At 44.0% G+C, this 17,337-nt stretch overlaps 1 protein-coding gene across 1 annotated transcript in view; it reads right to left on the bottom strand.

The window, feature by feature from the left end:
• gucy1b1 (guanylate cyclase 1 soluble subunit beta 1) overlaps positions 1-17,337 on the bottom strand; it is a 364,679-nt gene that overhangs the window by 282,375 nt on the left and 64,967 nt on the right. The window contains exon 3 of the mRNA XM_041193526.1: positions 12,009-12,127. Within this exon, the coding sequence (XP_041049460.1) occupies positions 12,009-12,101 (93 nt within the window). The 5' untranslated portion in view covers positions 12,102-12,127. The remainder of the gene's footprint in view (positions 1-12,008; positions 12,128-17,337) is intronic.

The raw sequence follows: 17,337 nt of genomic DNA on the forward strand, positions 1-17,337 counted from the left end.
TGTTTGAGAAGGAGGCTAGGCAAATTAAGTAGCCAAAAGAAATCCTGACATTACTGTTACATTCTAGGTTGGTGGTAGAGCTTACAAGGTTTATGCTTCACTTTCAGAAGAGCTATCAGTGGATTATGATGCATTAAAAAGGGCTATTCTTGGTGCATATAGTCCTAGAAATTTCAGAATATAAGGAAACAGCCTGGGCAGAACTATATTGAGTTTGAAAGGGTAAAGCAAAGTAATATTGACCATTGAATATGGGCACTAAAGGTAGAGTCAACATATGAAGCTCTTAGAGAAATAATTCTCTTGGAAGAATTTAAAGATTCACGTCCTTTTGTAGCTAGAACCCATGTTGAAGACCAGAAGATTAAAACAGCTAGACAGGCAGCAGAGATGGCTGACGATTATGAACTGTTCCGTAAAATAAACCCATTTTCTGTCATCCCCACAAACCCGAGAAGGATAGAAGATGGGAAGGGAAAGGAAGGCACATAGTCAGGGAAGAGAAGGGACAGCTGGGAGTTCTCAGAAAGTGTCTCCTCAGAACAGAAAAGGTACTGAGGGTGGAAGTGACATTCGAAAGCCTAAGTGTTTATATTTTAACAAGGTGGGACACGTTAGGGCAGCTTGCTGGAGATTAAATGGTAGGCCTATTGCAGTAGTAGGAATATCTAAGGAATGCACAGGAATGCTTCTATCAGAAAAGGGAATGGTTGTTAAAAACTGTAGCAGTAGTACAGGTGAAACATGTTCCCTCAGAACATGTGACAAGTGTCAGTCACAAGGGGGCATAAGTTCAAGGTGAGGGGCAGGAGGTTTAGGGAGGATGTGAGGAAAAACTTTTTTACCCAAAGGGGGTGACAGTCTAGAATGCACTGCCTGGGAGGGTGGTGGAGGCAGGTTGCCTCACATCCTTTAAAAAGTATCTGGATGAGCACCTTGGCACACCAGAACATTCAAGGCAATGGGCCAAGTGCTGGTAAATGGGATTAGGTAGGTAGGTCAGGTGTTTCTCACATGTTGGTGCAGACTCGATGGGCTGAAGGGCCTCTTCAGCACTGTGATTCTCTGATACAGGAAAGGGAGTATGGTTCAGGATATTCCAAAGATTTTTTTTTTGATTACTGGTGAAGGATGTCAGACTATTAGAGGGTCTGGATGTTTTGTGTCCCCTACTCCTCCAACAAATAAGTAAACAGATTAAAATTTTGAGAGATACAGGGGAAAATCAATCATTGATGGTGGCTGATGATACAACTTGTGTTCCAGGTACTCTTATGACATAAAAAATATTGTTAAGGAGCACTAATGGAATTTATGAATGTTTATTTGTTTAAAGTTAACTTACAAAGTCACCTTGTAATTTGAATTGTTATGGTGGGAATTATTCCTAAATCTCCGATTGAAGGGGTGGATTTTATTCTGGGTAATGACTTGGCTAGTGGAGTCAGTAATGTGGCAATGACTGCACTCACCCTACCATCCATTCTTAATTAGCACATTCGTTTAGATAATATCACCACCTTCAACACCTCTGTGTTCTTTTGTCTGTGACATCTTTTGATTACCTGCTCCTATCACTTCTTGCTTGTCCCTACAACCACACCACCCCCTCCCCCAACTTCTCTACCCCCCCACCCCGGCCCCCACCTTAAACCAGCTTATATTTCACCCCTCTCCGTATATTCACTCAGTTCTGTGGAAGGGTCATGAGGACTCGAAACGTCATCTCTTTTCTTCTCCGCCAATGCTGCCTGACCTGCTGAGTTTTTCCAGGCAATTCTGTTTTTGTTTTGGATTTCCAGCATCTGCAGTTTTTTGTTTTTATATACATAAAGTAGAACATTTTACTGAGGACTTGAACTATCTAAATGATAAACTTGTAGAAGCAAATTTAACAAAGGTCAATCTTCAGCTAAAGTTTGATGAACTTCAAGCATCTATAGTTGCTACGAAATATCAGGGAAAATGCCTTGAACAAGAAAAGGAATTATTGGTAAAACAGAATAATTGGTTGAATACAGAATTAAAAACCAAAACTAATGAACCGTTAGAAATAAATCGTGGAAAGAACAATGAGATTCTCAAACTTCAATACAAACTGGAGGAGATGAAGGGGAGGATGTGTGGCATCAGTGTCACAGTTCCAAAGTTCTTCCTCTGAATAAAAACTGTTTGCTTATTTGTGGTCCAGTTGAGCAAAGAACTGATCCAAGTAAAATTACTGATGTATCAACCTCAGTCATGGACAATATGAAAGCAACTAAAGTGCCTGCAGAATTGGAAATCAAGGCCAGAATTTTACGGTTGACGTGCGGACTTGACGGGAGCGGGCCGGGAGCAGTCGGGAAACCAACCACCCACGATCGGCTCCGCACCATCATTTTACGCGGATGGGCCAATTAATGCTCGCCCAACATAAGACGTGACAGTAGCATCAGGGAGAAGGGGCGGGTGGGGGTGGGAGCTCAATGTCCGCCGGGTCCAATGGCGACCCTGCGCCGATTCAAAAGCAGCCGCGGCAGCCATGCGAAGGCTGTCAGTGAAGCAGACGCAGCTCATCATGGGGCTTATAAACTGTAAACATGGCAGGCAGAAGGGTAGAGCAGTGCGGCAGTCAGCCCTGTGTTTTTCTGATGTGTGTCTCACTTCTCTGCTGGAGGAGGTGGCAGTACAAAGAGAGATCCTTGTCCCCAGGGACAGGAGGAGGATGCCCCCACCCCACCTCACCTAAAATGCCTTGGAGGAGGTGGCATCCAGGGTCAGCTCCCATGATGTGGTGAGGCGCACATAGGTGCAGTGCCATAAGTGCTTCAATGATCTCCTGCGATCGGGAAGGGTGAGCACCATGTTGGCATGGGTCACTTAGTACAGCAGTTAGGAGCTCCCCTCTCCCCACCCCCCAAGACCCCCACCACTCTTCCCCACAACCACCACCACCCACCCCACCACACACCACACGAACCTCAGAGTTCTTAGAGTGCGAGTGGCAAATGTGAATGAGGCAGCAAATGGGCAAGGGGGTGAGCCCTGTCTGCTTGGAATGTCTTGGGGCTTCAGGGTCACGAGTCGGCTGAGCCCTGTGAGGTATTCCTCAGGTGGGGTTGGCCAGGTTGCAATGGCAATGCAGGTACAGGGTGGACTAACCAGTGCTCCTCTGTCCTTTCAGGAGAACTTTCAGGAGTCAGAGGGGACTGGGAACATGCTCAACCGGTGGCTGATGATGTGCCTCTGGAGTTGTCCCTGAGGTAGCAGATGCTGGAAGTCCAGCAGGGTGTGCAGGAGGATATGGCGGAGATAGATGAGGGAATAGATGCCATGTTCTCTGTGATGGAGGAGTCCATACAGAGCACGAGCAATGCAATGACCCTCATGGCCGAGCGCACTGCCTTCTTCATGAAGAGAGTGGCTCCAGGAGCTGAATCAGGGCTTCCTGGGGAGGTGATCGGACCTGCTAGCCTTCACAGCGTCAATGACCTCAGGTGGTCAGTGTCAGTGTGGGAGATGGATTGGGCACCCAGTATTCGAGCTAGGTGCCCATCCATCAATGGTGAGCAGGGAGGTCCAAAGCAACCTGACATTGGCACATGAGCTGCTTGTCGTCTCTGCTTGTCGTCTCTGCGGGCTCCTCTCGGGGCAGTCTGGATGACAGCAGCAGCTCCTCCGCCCCTCTGCCAGTGATCATGGCATCTGATGAGGCTGCGGTGACAGGGTAGATGCCAGCCGTGCCACTGGCCGCTCCCTCCCAGGTGGGGCCAGCAAAGGGTCCACGGGCCAGATGACACCCGCCAAGGTCATCAAGGCCAGCAGGGCAGCAGAGTGAGCAGGCTGTCTCCAATGCTGGTGCGAGCGAGGTGGGAGCACTTAGACATAGCACCCGCAAGCAAAAACTTAAAGCACCTTCGGCACAACACGGGCTTATCATTGGTGATATGTTTTCCCCCTAGTTTTACGTTAATTGTTAGTAGGTGTGATTGATAACACCTTTCAATTGAATTTGTATTATGTATACCAGACACCACAACATTAAATGTGTTTCTGTTCAGCAAGTCTCTGGGTGTATCATTAGTTTTGCAGGTGCAGAGTAACTCATGATGTTACGAGTGACTTGTTTGCCATTGAGCTTTATTGAAATGGCACAAAGTGCATGTTGTTCACCAAGCATATGTTGCTCTCAGGTATTGAGTATAGACCCTGCATCCCTGGCATGTGTTGTAGTTCAACTTTGGTAGGCTAGCTGAAGGAGCATTGGATCAAAGCCTCCCCGGTGTCCCTGTCTCCCTGGAAGCTACCCAGGTCGGCGTCCACCTGCTCAGCATTCTCCTGACCGTGCTTGTCCTCGGACGCACTACTGGACTCATCGTCTGTGCCAGAGCAGCTGCGTCAACATCTTCTTCCTCGACTGAGTCGCCTCTTTCCAACGTCAGATTGTGGAGAGTGCGGCATGCAACCACTATCAGTGACACACGATCTGGGGGGGTATTGGAGTGTGCCCCCTAAATGATCCAGGCATTGGAAGCGCATCTTGAGAAGACCGATGGCTCTCTGCACCACAGCTCTTGTGGAGGCGTGGCTCCTATTGTACCGTTGCTCAGCTTTTGCTCTTGGATGGCGAGGAGGCATCATGAGCCACCTTTTGAGGGGATAGTCCTTGTCACCCAGCAGCCATCCATCTAGGCGAGCTGGAGCACCAAAGAGACTCAGCACCTGGGAGTGTCTTGAGTATATAAGCAACATAGGAGCTGCCTGGGTACCTTGCACAAACTTGCATTTGCATCCTGTGATCACACACTATCTGCATGTTCATGGAGTGGGAGCCCTTCCTGTTGACAAAGGCACTGGGCTCACCCTCTGGTGCCTTGATGGCCACATGCGTGCAGTCTATTGCACCCTGGACGCTGGGGAACCCAGCCATCGCTGCAAAACCTCTGGCTCGCTCTGCCTGGCTGGCCTCATCTGTGCGAAATGAGTGAAAGTCAATACTCACCTGAACAGAGCATCTGTCACCAGCTTAACAGAACCGTGGAGAGATGATTGGAAGACTCCACAAAGATCATCCACCGACCCCTGGAAAGAGCCAAAGGCATAAAAGTTGAGTGCTACTGTGACCTTCAGCGCCACTGGCATGGGGTGTCCACCCACACAGTCAGAGCTGATCTCAGGGCCAATCCTCTGACAGATGGAGGTCACTATCTCCCTTAAGAGCCGGAGCCTCCTTCAGCATTGCACCTCAGACATATTGAGGTAGCTGCATCGCTGCCTGTAAACCCTGGCAGTAGGATAGTGGTGTTCTCTGTGGTTCCTTCCGCCTTGGACATCCTGTTGGCCCTGCACCCCTTGTGCCTGCACCTCTCCTCCCACAGGTCGCTCCCCTGGAGGCTGAAATGGGACACCTGGCTTCCTGCCCCTTCTGGCCCTCTCTACCTCCTCAGAGGAGGTGCCTCCAGCCTCTCATTTCTGTCAAAGCAGCTCTGAAATGAAATGAAGTTGTCCTGTTCACACTAGCAAGCAGCAACGTATATGCTAAAGGACAAACAACTTGCATTAGCGAGCTCACTCACCCCTCTTATCCTCCCCGTGAAAGAGGTTTTTGAAAATGTGGCCTACCCACCAGCCCGTTACGGTCGTATGATGCCCTGAAAATCGCATGGGCTTGTAAAATCACAGACAATTGGTGCCTCAAGAGCCTTAACTGGCCCATTAATTAATGGCGGGCATACCTCCGTTTTCATTGCCCGCCCACCTAGCAAAATATCGCGATGGTGCGCAGTGAGGTCAGGTGCATGCCCAATGTCATCGCGCATCATATTACGTTCCGGTGTGTTGGGCGCACGCCCGCATGCTGAAGGTAAAATTATGGCCCAAGAATTATCAACAAAAAGGACTGAAACCACAAAATGGCCTGGAAAAGTCAATGCCCAGAGACACTGACTTATAAGTGCTTCCCAGCTCTATTATACTAAATACAGCAGTTTGAATCCAGGCAGGTTGCAAAAGACTATCTAAAACCTTGAAAGGAGTGGAATGATATACCATGTGGATTATGCAGAAGAATTGAAGGGCTGGAATGCACTATGAAACTTCATAGGAAGAATATAATTGACACTGCTCAAAAAGAAATGGAAAAGATCAGTTTGAAATGGGATCTGGAGAAGCAACAATATCATAAAAGGTTTAAAGACCAAACCAAGCAGGAATATGAAACCCTTTTGTATGAACATAAAAAGCATCCCAATAACACCTTTGAAACAGCAAAAAGAGATCTTGACCAGTGAAGAAATTGGATGTTTATGCACAAAAGTGCTATTTTGACTTTGCTAAATCGAAATGAGAATTTACCACACTTCAATTTGGAAAATAAACTTGAGGATGGAATTATGCTTACAGCGAACAAAAAGGACGGTTGGGCTGTAGACTTAAATGAAACATTCTTTGCTGAGTTAAAGACTGGGAATAGGAGGGAAAAGAAGCATAAAAGTTATGATAATTCTGTATTGCGCAAATTCTACTAATCTGGTTACATTTATTGACTTTGTTTAAGTACGCTTTTGTAATTGTACGATAACATGGCAAATTGTGAAATGAGATGGAAAATGTATTTGCATTATAAGTAATAGGCTAGTGTTAGAGATTTATGGTGTTAAGTTTGTATGAGGCGGATGTAAGGCCATTGTACTGTTATGAAGCTTTCTTTCCTCCAAAGGGGGAAGTGTTAGGAAATGGAGATAGTGTAAATCAGTCATGTTTGTGTTTGTAGGTCTTAGGAATCAGTTTTAGCTTTAAAGTTTAAGTTTGATTTGTATTTCTGTATCTGTGTGTTAAGAGGAGTTCAAGCTGAGCTTTAGTTTCACTTTAAAAGTGCCTGAATTTCTAATGAGTGTTTTAGGACTGTAGGCTAATTTAAGCAAATAAAGTAGAAAACAAACAATGCTTTTGCCTCGCAACAGGGGTCCTGAGAGGCACTCTTACGGACACACACACACACTCAGAAAACAAGAAACAGCAGTTTGATTTGGAAGCTGTTGGAGTTCAGTTGATTTGAAGACAGCTGTCAAGCAGAAGCGACCAAGAAGGGACAGGTAGCCAGTCCAAATCTAAAGAAAGGATCCCAAAATCCAGGGGAGTGGAACAGAAGAAAGTTCCAAGCAGACCTTCTATTCAAAGGAAAGACAGGAACCTGGAAAAAGTCCTGTTAAGGGATGTAAAGGGGCAGAGAGAAAGGTCCCATGCTTCAGGCTTAATGAGACAAAAGCTGCAGAAAGCAGATTTAAAGCGAGAACAGCTTGCAAGAGCCAAGAAGGTCCAAAGAGATGGCTGAAGGTCTGTAACTCTTTGCTACAGGCATTTGAAGCAGTGGTACTATTGACGGCTGAGTTGGTGAGACAGAGTGCATGGAAGACAGCTTGAATGCACAAGGGGACCCAGGGAAGAGGAACATCGGAAGGAGAGTTCGAAACCCTAGAGGTAAGCCCTTGCGGAAGGCATCTGAGAGAAAGCATCGATTTGGGAAAAGATTCCAAGGTGAGGTCCTGGACAGCGGAGATCGGAAACCCTCATGTGAAAGACAGAGTGCAGTGAGATTGGTTGGCTCACGGTATGACAAGCTTCTAGGGGGAGTTCAAGGAACAAAGAACAAAGAACAAAGAAAAGAACAGCACAGGAACAGGGCCTTCGGCCCTCAAGCCTGCGCCGATCATATTGCCTGTCAAACTAAAACGTTTTGCACTTCCGGGGTCCATAACCCTCTATTTCCATCCTATTCATGTATTTGTCAAGCTGCCTCTTAAACCCCACTATCGTACCTGCTTCCAACACCTCCTCTGGCAGCGAATTCCAGATACTCACTACCCTCTGCGTAAAAAAACTTGCCCCGCACATCTCCTCTAAAGTTTTCTCCTCTCACCTTAAATCGATGTCCCCTAGTAATTGACTCTTCCACCCTGGGAAAAAGCTTCTGACTATCTACTCTGTCCATGCCACTCATAATTTTGTAAACTTTTATCAAGTCGCCCCTCAATCTCCGTTGCTCTAGTGAGAACAATCCGAGTTTCTCCAACCTCTCCTCATAGCTAATAACCTCCAGACCAGGCAGCATCCTGGTAAACCTCCTCTGCACCCTCTCCAATGCCTCCATATCCTTCTGGTAATGTGGCGACTAGAATTGCATGCAATATTCCAAGTGTGGCCTAACCAAGGTTCTATACAGCTGCAGCATGACCTCCCAGCTTTTATACTCTATACCCCTGCCAATGAAGGCAAGCATGCCATATGCCTTCCTGACTACCTTATCCACCTGCTTTGCCAATTTCAGTGACCTGTGGATCTGTACACCCAGATCCCTCTGCCCGTCGATGTACTTAAGGGTTCTGCCATTTACTGTGTAATTCCTACCTGTATTAGACCTTCCAAAATGCATTACCTCGCATTAAGCTCCATCTGCCATTTCTCCGCCCAAGTCTCCAACCGATCTATATCACGTTGTATCCTATGACAATCCTCTTCACTACCACAACTCCTCCAACATTAGTGTCATCTGCAAACTTACTAATTAGCCCAGTTACATTTTCCTCCAAATCATTTACATATAATACAAACAGCAAAGGTCCCAGCACTGATCCCTGCGGAACACCACTAGTCACAGCTCTCCATCCAGAAAAGCACCCTTCCACTGCTACCCTGCCTTCTATGACCAAGTCAATTCTGTATCCATCTTGCCAGCTCACCTCTGATCCCGTGCGACTTTACCTTCTTTACCAGTCTGCCATGAGGGACCTTGTCAAAGGCCTTACTGAAATCCATGTAGATAACATCCACTGCCCTTCCATCGACAATCATCTTTGTCACTTCCTCGAAGAACTCGATCAAGTTAGTGAGACACGACCTCCCCTTCACAAAACCATGCTCCCTCTCACTAATATGCCCATTTGCTTCCAAATGGTAGTAAATCCTGTCACGAAGAATCTTCTCCAATAATTTCCCTACCACTGACGCAAGGCTCACCGGCCTGTAATTTCCTGGATTAACTCTGCTATCCTTCTTAAACAATGGAACAACATTGGCCATTCTCCAGTCCTCTGGCACCTCACCCGTAGCCAGTGAGGACACAAAGGCCCCAGCAATCTCCTCCCTTGCCTCCCTCAGTACTCTGGGGTAGATCCCATCTGGCCCTGAAGACTTATCCACCTTAATATTCTTCAAGATGCCTAACACCTCTTTTCTGATCTCAACGTGATCCAGGCTATCTACACACTCTTCTCTAGACAAATCGACCGCTAAGTCCTTCTCTTTGGTGAATACTGATGAGAAGTACTCATTTAGTATCTTTCCCATTTCTTCTGGCTCCACACACAGATTCCCACCTCTGTCCCTGAGTGGGCTTACCCTTTCCCTGGCTACCCTCTTGCTTTTTCACATATGTATATAAGGCCTTGGGATTTTTCTTAATCCTGATTGCCAATGACTTTTCATGACCCCTTGCTTAAGTTTCTTCCCACTTTCTTTATATTCTCCATGGGCTTCATCTGTTCCCAGTTGAGGAGAGATCCATCGCATTTGGTTGAGGTGGCATCTGTCACTTGTTTTCAGAGTGTGGTGTGTCTGACCAACAGGGTGCCTATTGGTTTACATGAACTGCATACTTACTGTGAACATTAAAGTATGATAGCTATTGTAACTTGCGTTATCCTTATAAATCTGTGCATATCTGCAAAGGTATAGTTGTGTGTAAAGTAGTATTGTAATAAAGTTCATCTCTTGTTTAATAAACGTGTTATGCTTTTGTTAAAAGTTCATTAGCTGACTCCGGTGACTCTGTTCAGTAGCCACTCTCCATATATCTAAGCAAACAAATAAAAGATAGGATTTATCAAGCTGGGTTCCATTCTGGGATCAGGTTTGTCCAGGGGTAATCTCAGCTGGGATCATAACAGTACTATCTACAAGTTGCACTGCAAGAATTCACCAAGGCTCCTTGGCCAGCATCTTCCAAACCCACAACTGCTACCATATAGAAGGACAAGGGCAGTGGACACATGGGAACACCACCACCTGGAAGTTCCCCTCCAAGGCAGCCACCATCCTGACTTGGAAATATATCGCCATTCCTTCACTGTCACAGAGTCAAAATCCTTGAATTCTCTCCCTAACAGCACTATATGCGTGTACCTACACTACATGGACTTCAGCGGTTCAAGAAGGCAACTCATCACCACCTTCTCAGATGGAGGCATAGTGCTTTTATCACTGATCTAGTATTCCAGGTACCCAGGGTAATGCTTTGGGGACTCAGGTTCGAATCTCACCATGGCAGTTGGTGAAATTTGAATTCAATAAAAAATCTGGAATTAAAAGTCTGATGATCACCATGAAACCATTGCCAATTGTCATCTGGTTCACTAATGTCCTTTAGGGAAGGAAATCAGCTGTCCTTACATGGTCTGGCCTAAATGTGACTCCAGACCCATAGCATCGTGGTTAAGTCTTAAATGCACTTTGAACAAGGACAATGAGAGGCTGTGGCCAGTGACACGCACATCCCATTAATGAATTAAAAAATTATGGATGGGCAATAAATGCTGGCCTAGCCAGCAATGCCCACATTCCATAAATGAATTTTAAAAATGGACCATGACTGCTGGCTGTTCACACTCCCCTCTCAGGATCTGTAACCATTCAATAATATCCTTGAGCCCAGCGCCTAGGAGGCAATCCTGGATTCACGTTTGCGCCCGCCTATTAAATATCCTATCACTATTTCTCTTTCAGTCTTCTTTGTGCACCCCACCCCCCAACCCCCATCCCACCCCTGGACACCAGCCTGTGGTGCCGTGGATTTAGTCGTCGCTACATTCTCCAGATGAACCATCACTTTCATCAGTATTAAGAACTGAATACTGGTTAGAGAGTGGGATGCACTCAGGGGACACCTGCATTACCTGCCTGTTTCTTCTTGACTATCTGACAGTCATCCATTCCCTCTCTCCCTGCATACTCTTCAGCTGCTGGGTGACCACATCGATAAATGTGCTATCCACAAAGCTCTCAATCTCATGGATGCACCATAGTTCCAAAACCCAGAGCTCAAGCTGCTGCAACTGACAATACTTCTTGCACAAATGGTTATCCAGAACACGGGAGGTGTCCTGGAATTTCTACATAGCACAGGATCTGCAGACTAGAGATCGGAGCATCCATGCCATTACTATCTGTTAGAATAAATCTTTTCAAAATATTAATAAATATTACTGCTTTTAATAAACCTTACCAATGTTAACAAACCCTATTGCTATTAATAAACCTTTACTAATACTTATAAACCCTAATACTAATAAACCTTACGAACAGTAATAAACCTTACTTAAAAGTAAAAGATACGACTCACCAGCTACTCCCTTCCCTTCTGTTGGCTCAGAGTCAGTCCCTAACTTTGGAGAAAGGGAAAGACAGCAACAATACTCAATAATGAGTGAATTTAGTGCAATTTAGCTATATTATGAATATGTGTGACCTGCGCCTTTTAGTTTGAGACTGCAAAAGCATCAACTTTTATGGCATCCACACAACCATCTAAGAGGAAACATTTATTAATCAGCATTAAATTCACACATAGCTGCTCCTTGGTTAATAAAGCTTATTATTTTATTCCCTCAAATCTAGTCAATGACATCCTGAGAAGAAAAGGAATTGAAGGCCAGTATGTTTGCAAAGTTAAGTATAATTGATGGTGAGAATGTTGGTTCAAGCAATGTTGCTTATTCCATCTAATCAGGCTGTACTTAATGCTTTTAATTGCTTAGCTCTTTCAAGAAGCCAGTGCAGGCATGAACAGATTTTCCTCATTATTTGCTGTATGACTTTCCAATAAATCTTCACATATTTCAATTTAGGTGAGTGTAATTTTAAATTCTATGCATAAATTTAATTATCAAACATTTCAACTGTTATTTAGTAATAATTTATATTGATCTGTATAAACTAAAATATGTTGTATTTACTACCACAAACACATTTACCTGTAGAAACTCTCGAACATTGGAGCCCAAAACACGAAGAATTGTATCATAGCCAGATTCTTGGCAGAATTCAAAAAACATCTTTCCAAACATCTGCAGAATTTCACCAGCATTGATTTCTGTGAAGGATTAATCACAAAACAGAAAACATTCTGTCAGTCCTCATTTCAAATATCTCATAAATGTTCTGTTCAGCTCAACAGTTTAAATAATTCATATAACCTCAAGGTGTTTGTGGGTGCTTAGTAATGTCTGCACAAGATTATTTACAAATCAAAAATGCACCTTAAAGATGTGCAGCTTGAACGTCAAGCCAACAACATGTATTTGAAGTTATGTCAAAAAACAGCTCAAAAGTTAGAAAGGCAACAGATTATAAAAAAACTTCTATATGTCTATAAGTTACTTTTTATGACCATTCCATTCTCAATAAATGCCTTTTCCTCTCATATTTATCCCAACATTAAGTCACTCGTATTGGATCTAAATTATCCTTAGTTACACAATTTGTGAGACAAGAAGATCAAAGTAACTATTACCGAATGAACACAAATGGAGGGTGGGGGGATATCAGGCCATATCACTTTGGAGACTGAGGTAAAATTTGGCAATGGGGTTTTATGCTACCCTGACCAGGTTTTCCCTCACCTTACCAGCACCAGGACTACCACTAGCTGCTCCTTTCCCACCAATCACATGCAACAATGAGGCAGATCCTGGAATCTGATCACTAGCCCTTTTGAAGGGAACTTACCACCTGCAAGTCAAAGTTACTCCTTCTGCCTCTCATCTCACATCTCCAGAGACCTCGCACACAGTCAGACAGGAGAGGGAAATGATGAGCAGCAGAGTCAGGGAGTGGGAGGTTGAGCGAGTGCAAGGGTCGGTGAGAGGGTGAGTCAGGGAGTGGGTGAGGCCACAATTCAGAATGTCAGCAGTAAGGTCAGGAAGATCAGAGAGCAGTATGTGTGGTGATCAGGATTGGCAGCTAGCGGGAGGTACAGAAAGTTATCATATTTCTCTTACATTTTTAAATTTATTTTATTTTACAGGTTATTTCATTTACCAATACAGGGATTTAGTAATGTAAAGCATTCTAACTTAAATATATAATGTTCTGATGTTTTTGTTCTTATGAGAAAGGTCCTACAGAACCTAACTACAAATTTTACATTAGTTTTAATGGGAAAATGTGATTCACTTGAAAATTGAGACTTTAAGTGAAACAATTTCACTTAAAGTCTCAATTTTCAAGGACATGACTACAACTTTCTTTTTTGTTCTTTCGCAGGATGTGAGTGTCAGTGGCTTGGCCAGCTAGTCCATCCCTAAATGCCCATGAGAAGGTGGTGCCTTTTTGAACCACTGTGGTCCATTTGATGTAGCTATACCCACAGTGCTGATAAGGAGGGAGTTCCAGGATTTTGGACAGTGAAGGAACAGCAATGTAGTTCCAAGCCAGGATGATGACTGGCTTGCAGGGCAACTTGCAGGTGGTAGTGTTCCCATACAAAAGCTGTCCTTACCCCTCTAGTTGTTAAAGGTCATGGGTTTGGAAGGTGTTGTTGAAGGACAGTTTGGTGAGTTGCTGCAATCCATATTGGTACATACCGCTGCCACTGTGTGTCAATGGTGGAGGGAGTAAATGTTGAAGATGATGAATGGGGTGCCAGTAAAGCAAATTGCTTTGTCCTGGATGGTGTCAAGCTTCTTGAGTGCTATTAGAGCTGCACTCATCCAGGCAAGTGGACAGTATTCAATCACACTCCTAAGTTGTGCCTTGTAGATGGTGGACAGGCTTTGGGGAGTCAGGAGGTGAGTTGCTCGCTGCAGGATTCCTAGCCTCTTGGAGTCACAGTATTTATATGGTTAGTCAGTTCAATTTCTCGTCAATGTTAACCCCAGGGTGTTGATAGTGAGGGATTTCGGTGATGGTAATGCCATTGAATGTCAACTATAATTGAGGACTTACCGTGCCAATCCCTGAAGCTGATGAGCTTCTGTTAATCATATAAAATATTGGCATAAGCCCTAGGCTCCCTGTGGTATGAGTTCTAGAAGCACATAGAAGTCACCATTGTGACTTAATCTAAATATAATGAAAAAAACTGTACATGATGATTTCTATTGAAAGTTCACAATTTTTTATGCACCATTTTCAGCACTGATAGTGTACAATGAAATCAAACAAAAATTAGCTACACTGAATTGCTGCAGAAATATCAACCATTCCAAGCTGTGACAGCTAAGTGAATTGCCAATCCAAGCAGGAGTTTCATTAGAATATTCAAAAAGGGGCACTAATGGTAGAAGACAGATTTCCAGTGCTCCTAGGACACGTAACATGAAGAGGGTCTCGGGTAGACCTTCAGGCAGAGGATCTTTAAAAGGGTCATAGATTTTAAAGATAAATGTTGCTTTTAGCTTTTTGGGGGACCATTCTTGAAATTTCTTTGTGGGTTTGCTTTAAACTGCTATCACCTGAGTTTTTTACAAAACTTTGTGCCAGCTGCTGTATCTAATTTGGCTGCAGATGCCTTTCCTGGTGTCAATGAGTTTGCTAATTGGTATCTACTAGGCTGGTATTTTTGGAGGAAGAGTAGGGGCAGTGGAAGAATGCTAGGCAATGCAGGCAAATGAGAGGTGCTTCGTACCTTTTCACTTCTAAAATAAAGTTTCACTCCTACTGCTCCACTGCTGAAATCATAGCATGCACCACTATCATCTCAAAACTCAATGTTATTGTATCTAGCACCTGGGTAACATTAACTTTCCAGGTGCTACAGATCTCAGATCCCTTAAAATTATCCTTGGATTTTCGGGATTTCCAGTGGAACAGTGAGTATAGGTTAAAGTTAATTACTCAAAGACTGTTGGAAAGTGAGAACTGATGCTCCAGAGGAATTAAGTCTTAGAGCAGGATTTTCCGCTCAGCATGCGATCTTTTTTCCCACCACCGCCCCCTCCCCTCACCCCACTCCACAAAGGCCACCTGTCACTTGTTCATGTTGTTCTTTCCAGAGTGCTTACCCTTATCCTGCTATTATCACATTCTGCTTTCTGACCTTAATGCCACCATCAGCACCTCCTTCAGCCAGTACCACCACCATTAACAACCCTTTGTCCTTTTATTCATGACATCTTTGTCAATCTCTCCTTTGCCTCCACCTATCGCTGGCCTTCTATCAAGATTCACCTGCTCCACCCCTCTTAAACAGTATAAATGTCATCACATTTTTTACTTCTCTTTAGCTCTGAAGATGTCATCCAGACTCGAAACGTTAACTCTATTTTTTCTCTCCACAGATGCTGTTAGACCTGCTGAGTTTTTCCAGCATTTTCTGTTTTTGTTTCAGCAAAACTTCCCAGTTTTTGTACTCAATACCTCTCTTTACGAAGCTCAAAATCACACATACATAGAAACATAGAAAATAGAAGCAGAGGTAGGTCATTCCATCCTTCGAGCCTGCTCCACCATCCAATATGATCATGGCTGATCCTTTACCTCAAAGCCATGCTCCCACTCCCTCCCCATATACCTTGACACCTTTAGAGTCCAGAAATCTACCTATTTCCTTCTTAAATTTATTCAGTGACTTGGCCTCCATAGTCACTTGTGACAAAGAATTCCACAGGTTCACCACCTTCTGAGTGAAGAGGTTTCTCCTCATCTCAGTCCCCTTGTTCTAGAATCCCCCAGTCAAAGGAAACATCACCCTGCATGCAGCCTGTCCCGCCCTGTCAGAAATTATGAGATCCCCTCTCATTTTTCTAAATTCCAGTGAATACAGGCCTAGTCCGCCCAATCTCTCCTCATTCAACAATTCTGTCATCCCAGGAATCAGCCTGGTGAACTTCACTGAACTCCCATTTTGGCAAGTATATCCTTTCTTAGGTAAGGAGGCCAAAACTGCACACAATGCTCCAGGTGTGGTCTCACCAAGGCCCTGTACAGCTGCAGTAGGACATCCTTGCTCCTGTACTCAAGTCCTCTCACAATGAAAGCCAACATACCGTTTACCTTCTTAACTGCTTGCTGCACCTGCAGGCTTGCTTTCAATGACTGGTGTACAAAGACACCCAGGTCCCTTTGTACATCAACATTTCCCAATCTATCAACATTTAAATAATACTCTGCCATTCTGTTTTTCCTACCAAAGTGGATAACTTCACACTTATCCATGTTAAACTGCACCTGCCATGTATTTGTCCACTCACTCAACCTGTCTAAATTACTTGAAGCCTCTTAACGCCCTCATCATTCACATTCCTACCAAGTTTCGTGTCATCAGCGAACTTGGAAATATTGCATTGGGTTCCCTCAACCAAATCATTGATATATATTGTGAAGAGCTGGGGCTCAAGCACTGATCCCTGTGGTACCCCACCAGTCACCACCTCCACTCCGAAAAAGACCCATTTATTCCTACTCTCTGTTTCCTGTCTGCTAACCAATTCCCAATCCATGCCAATATATTACCCTCAATCCCATGTACTTTAATTTTACATACTAACCTCTTATGTGGGACTTTAAAAAAGGTTTTCTGAAAATCCAAATACAGCACATCCACTGGTTCTCCCTTGTCTATTCTGCTCACAACATCCTCAAAAAAACTCCAGTAGGTTTGTCACACATGATTTTCCTTTCATAAATCCATGTTGACTCTGTCTAATCCCACTGAAGTTTTCTAAGTGTCCTGTTATCACATCCTTTATAATAGACTCTCGCATTTTCCCTATTATTGTTAGGTTACCTGGTCTGTAATTCACTGTTTTCCTCTCTCTCCTTTTTTCCTTTTTTAAATAGTTTCAAACATTTGCCACCCTCCAATCTGCTGGGACTGTTCCAGAATCGACAGAATTTTGGAAGATGATAATCAACGCATCCATCATTTCCACGGCTGCCTCCTTTAATACCCTGGGAAGTAGATTATCAGGCTCTGGGGATTTATTCGCTTTCAGTCCCATTAATTTCCCCAGTGCTATTGTTTTATAAATACTAATTATTAATACTAATTTCCTTCAATTCCTCCTTCCCACTAGATTCTTGGTTGCTTAGTATTTCTGAGAAGTTATTTGTGTCTTCCTCATGAAGAGAGAAGACAGTGTCTAAAGTATTTGTTTAATTGCTCTGCCATTTCCTTTTTTTCCATTATAAGTTCTCCTGTTTTGGACTGTAAGGGACCTATATTTGTTTTCACTAATCTTTTTCTGTTTACATACTTATAGAAACTTTTAATGTCCACTTTTAAATTCCTTGCAAGTTTACTCCCATACTCTTATTTTTCCCCTCTTAATCAACCTCTTAGGTTACTAACTAGTCTTTAAA

This window comes from Carcharodon carcharias, chromosome 1 (assembly GCF_017639515.1).
Source record: "Carcharodon carcharias isolate sCarCar2 chromosome 1, sCarCar2.pri, whole genome shotgun sequence".
In the NCBI taxonomy this organism is placed as follows: Eukaryota; Metazoa; Chordata; class Chondrichthyes; order Lamniformes; family Lamnidae; genus Carcharodon; species Carcharodon carcharias.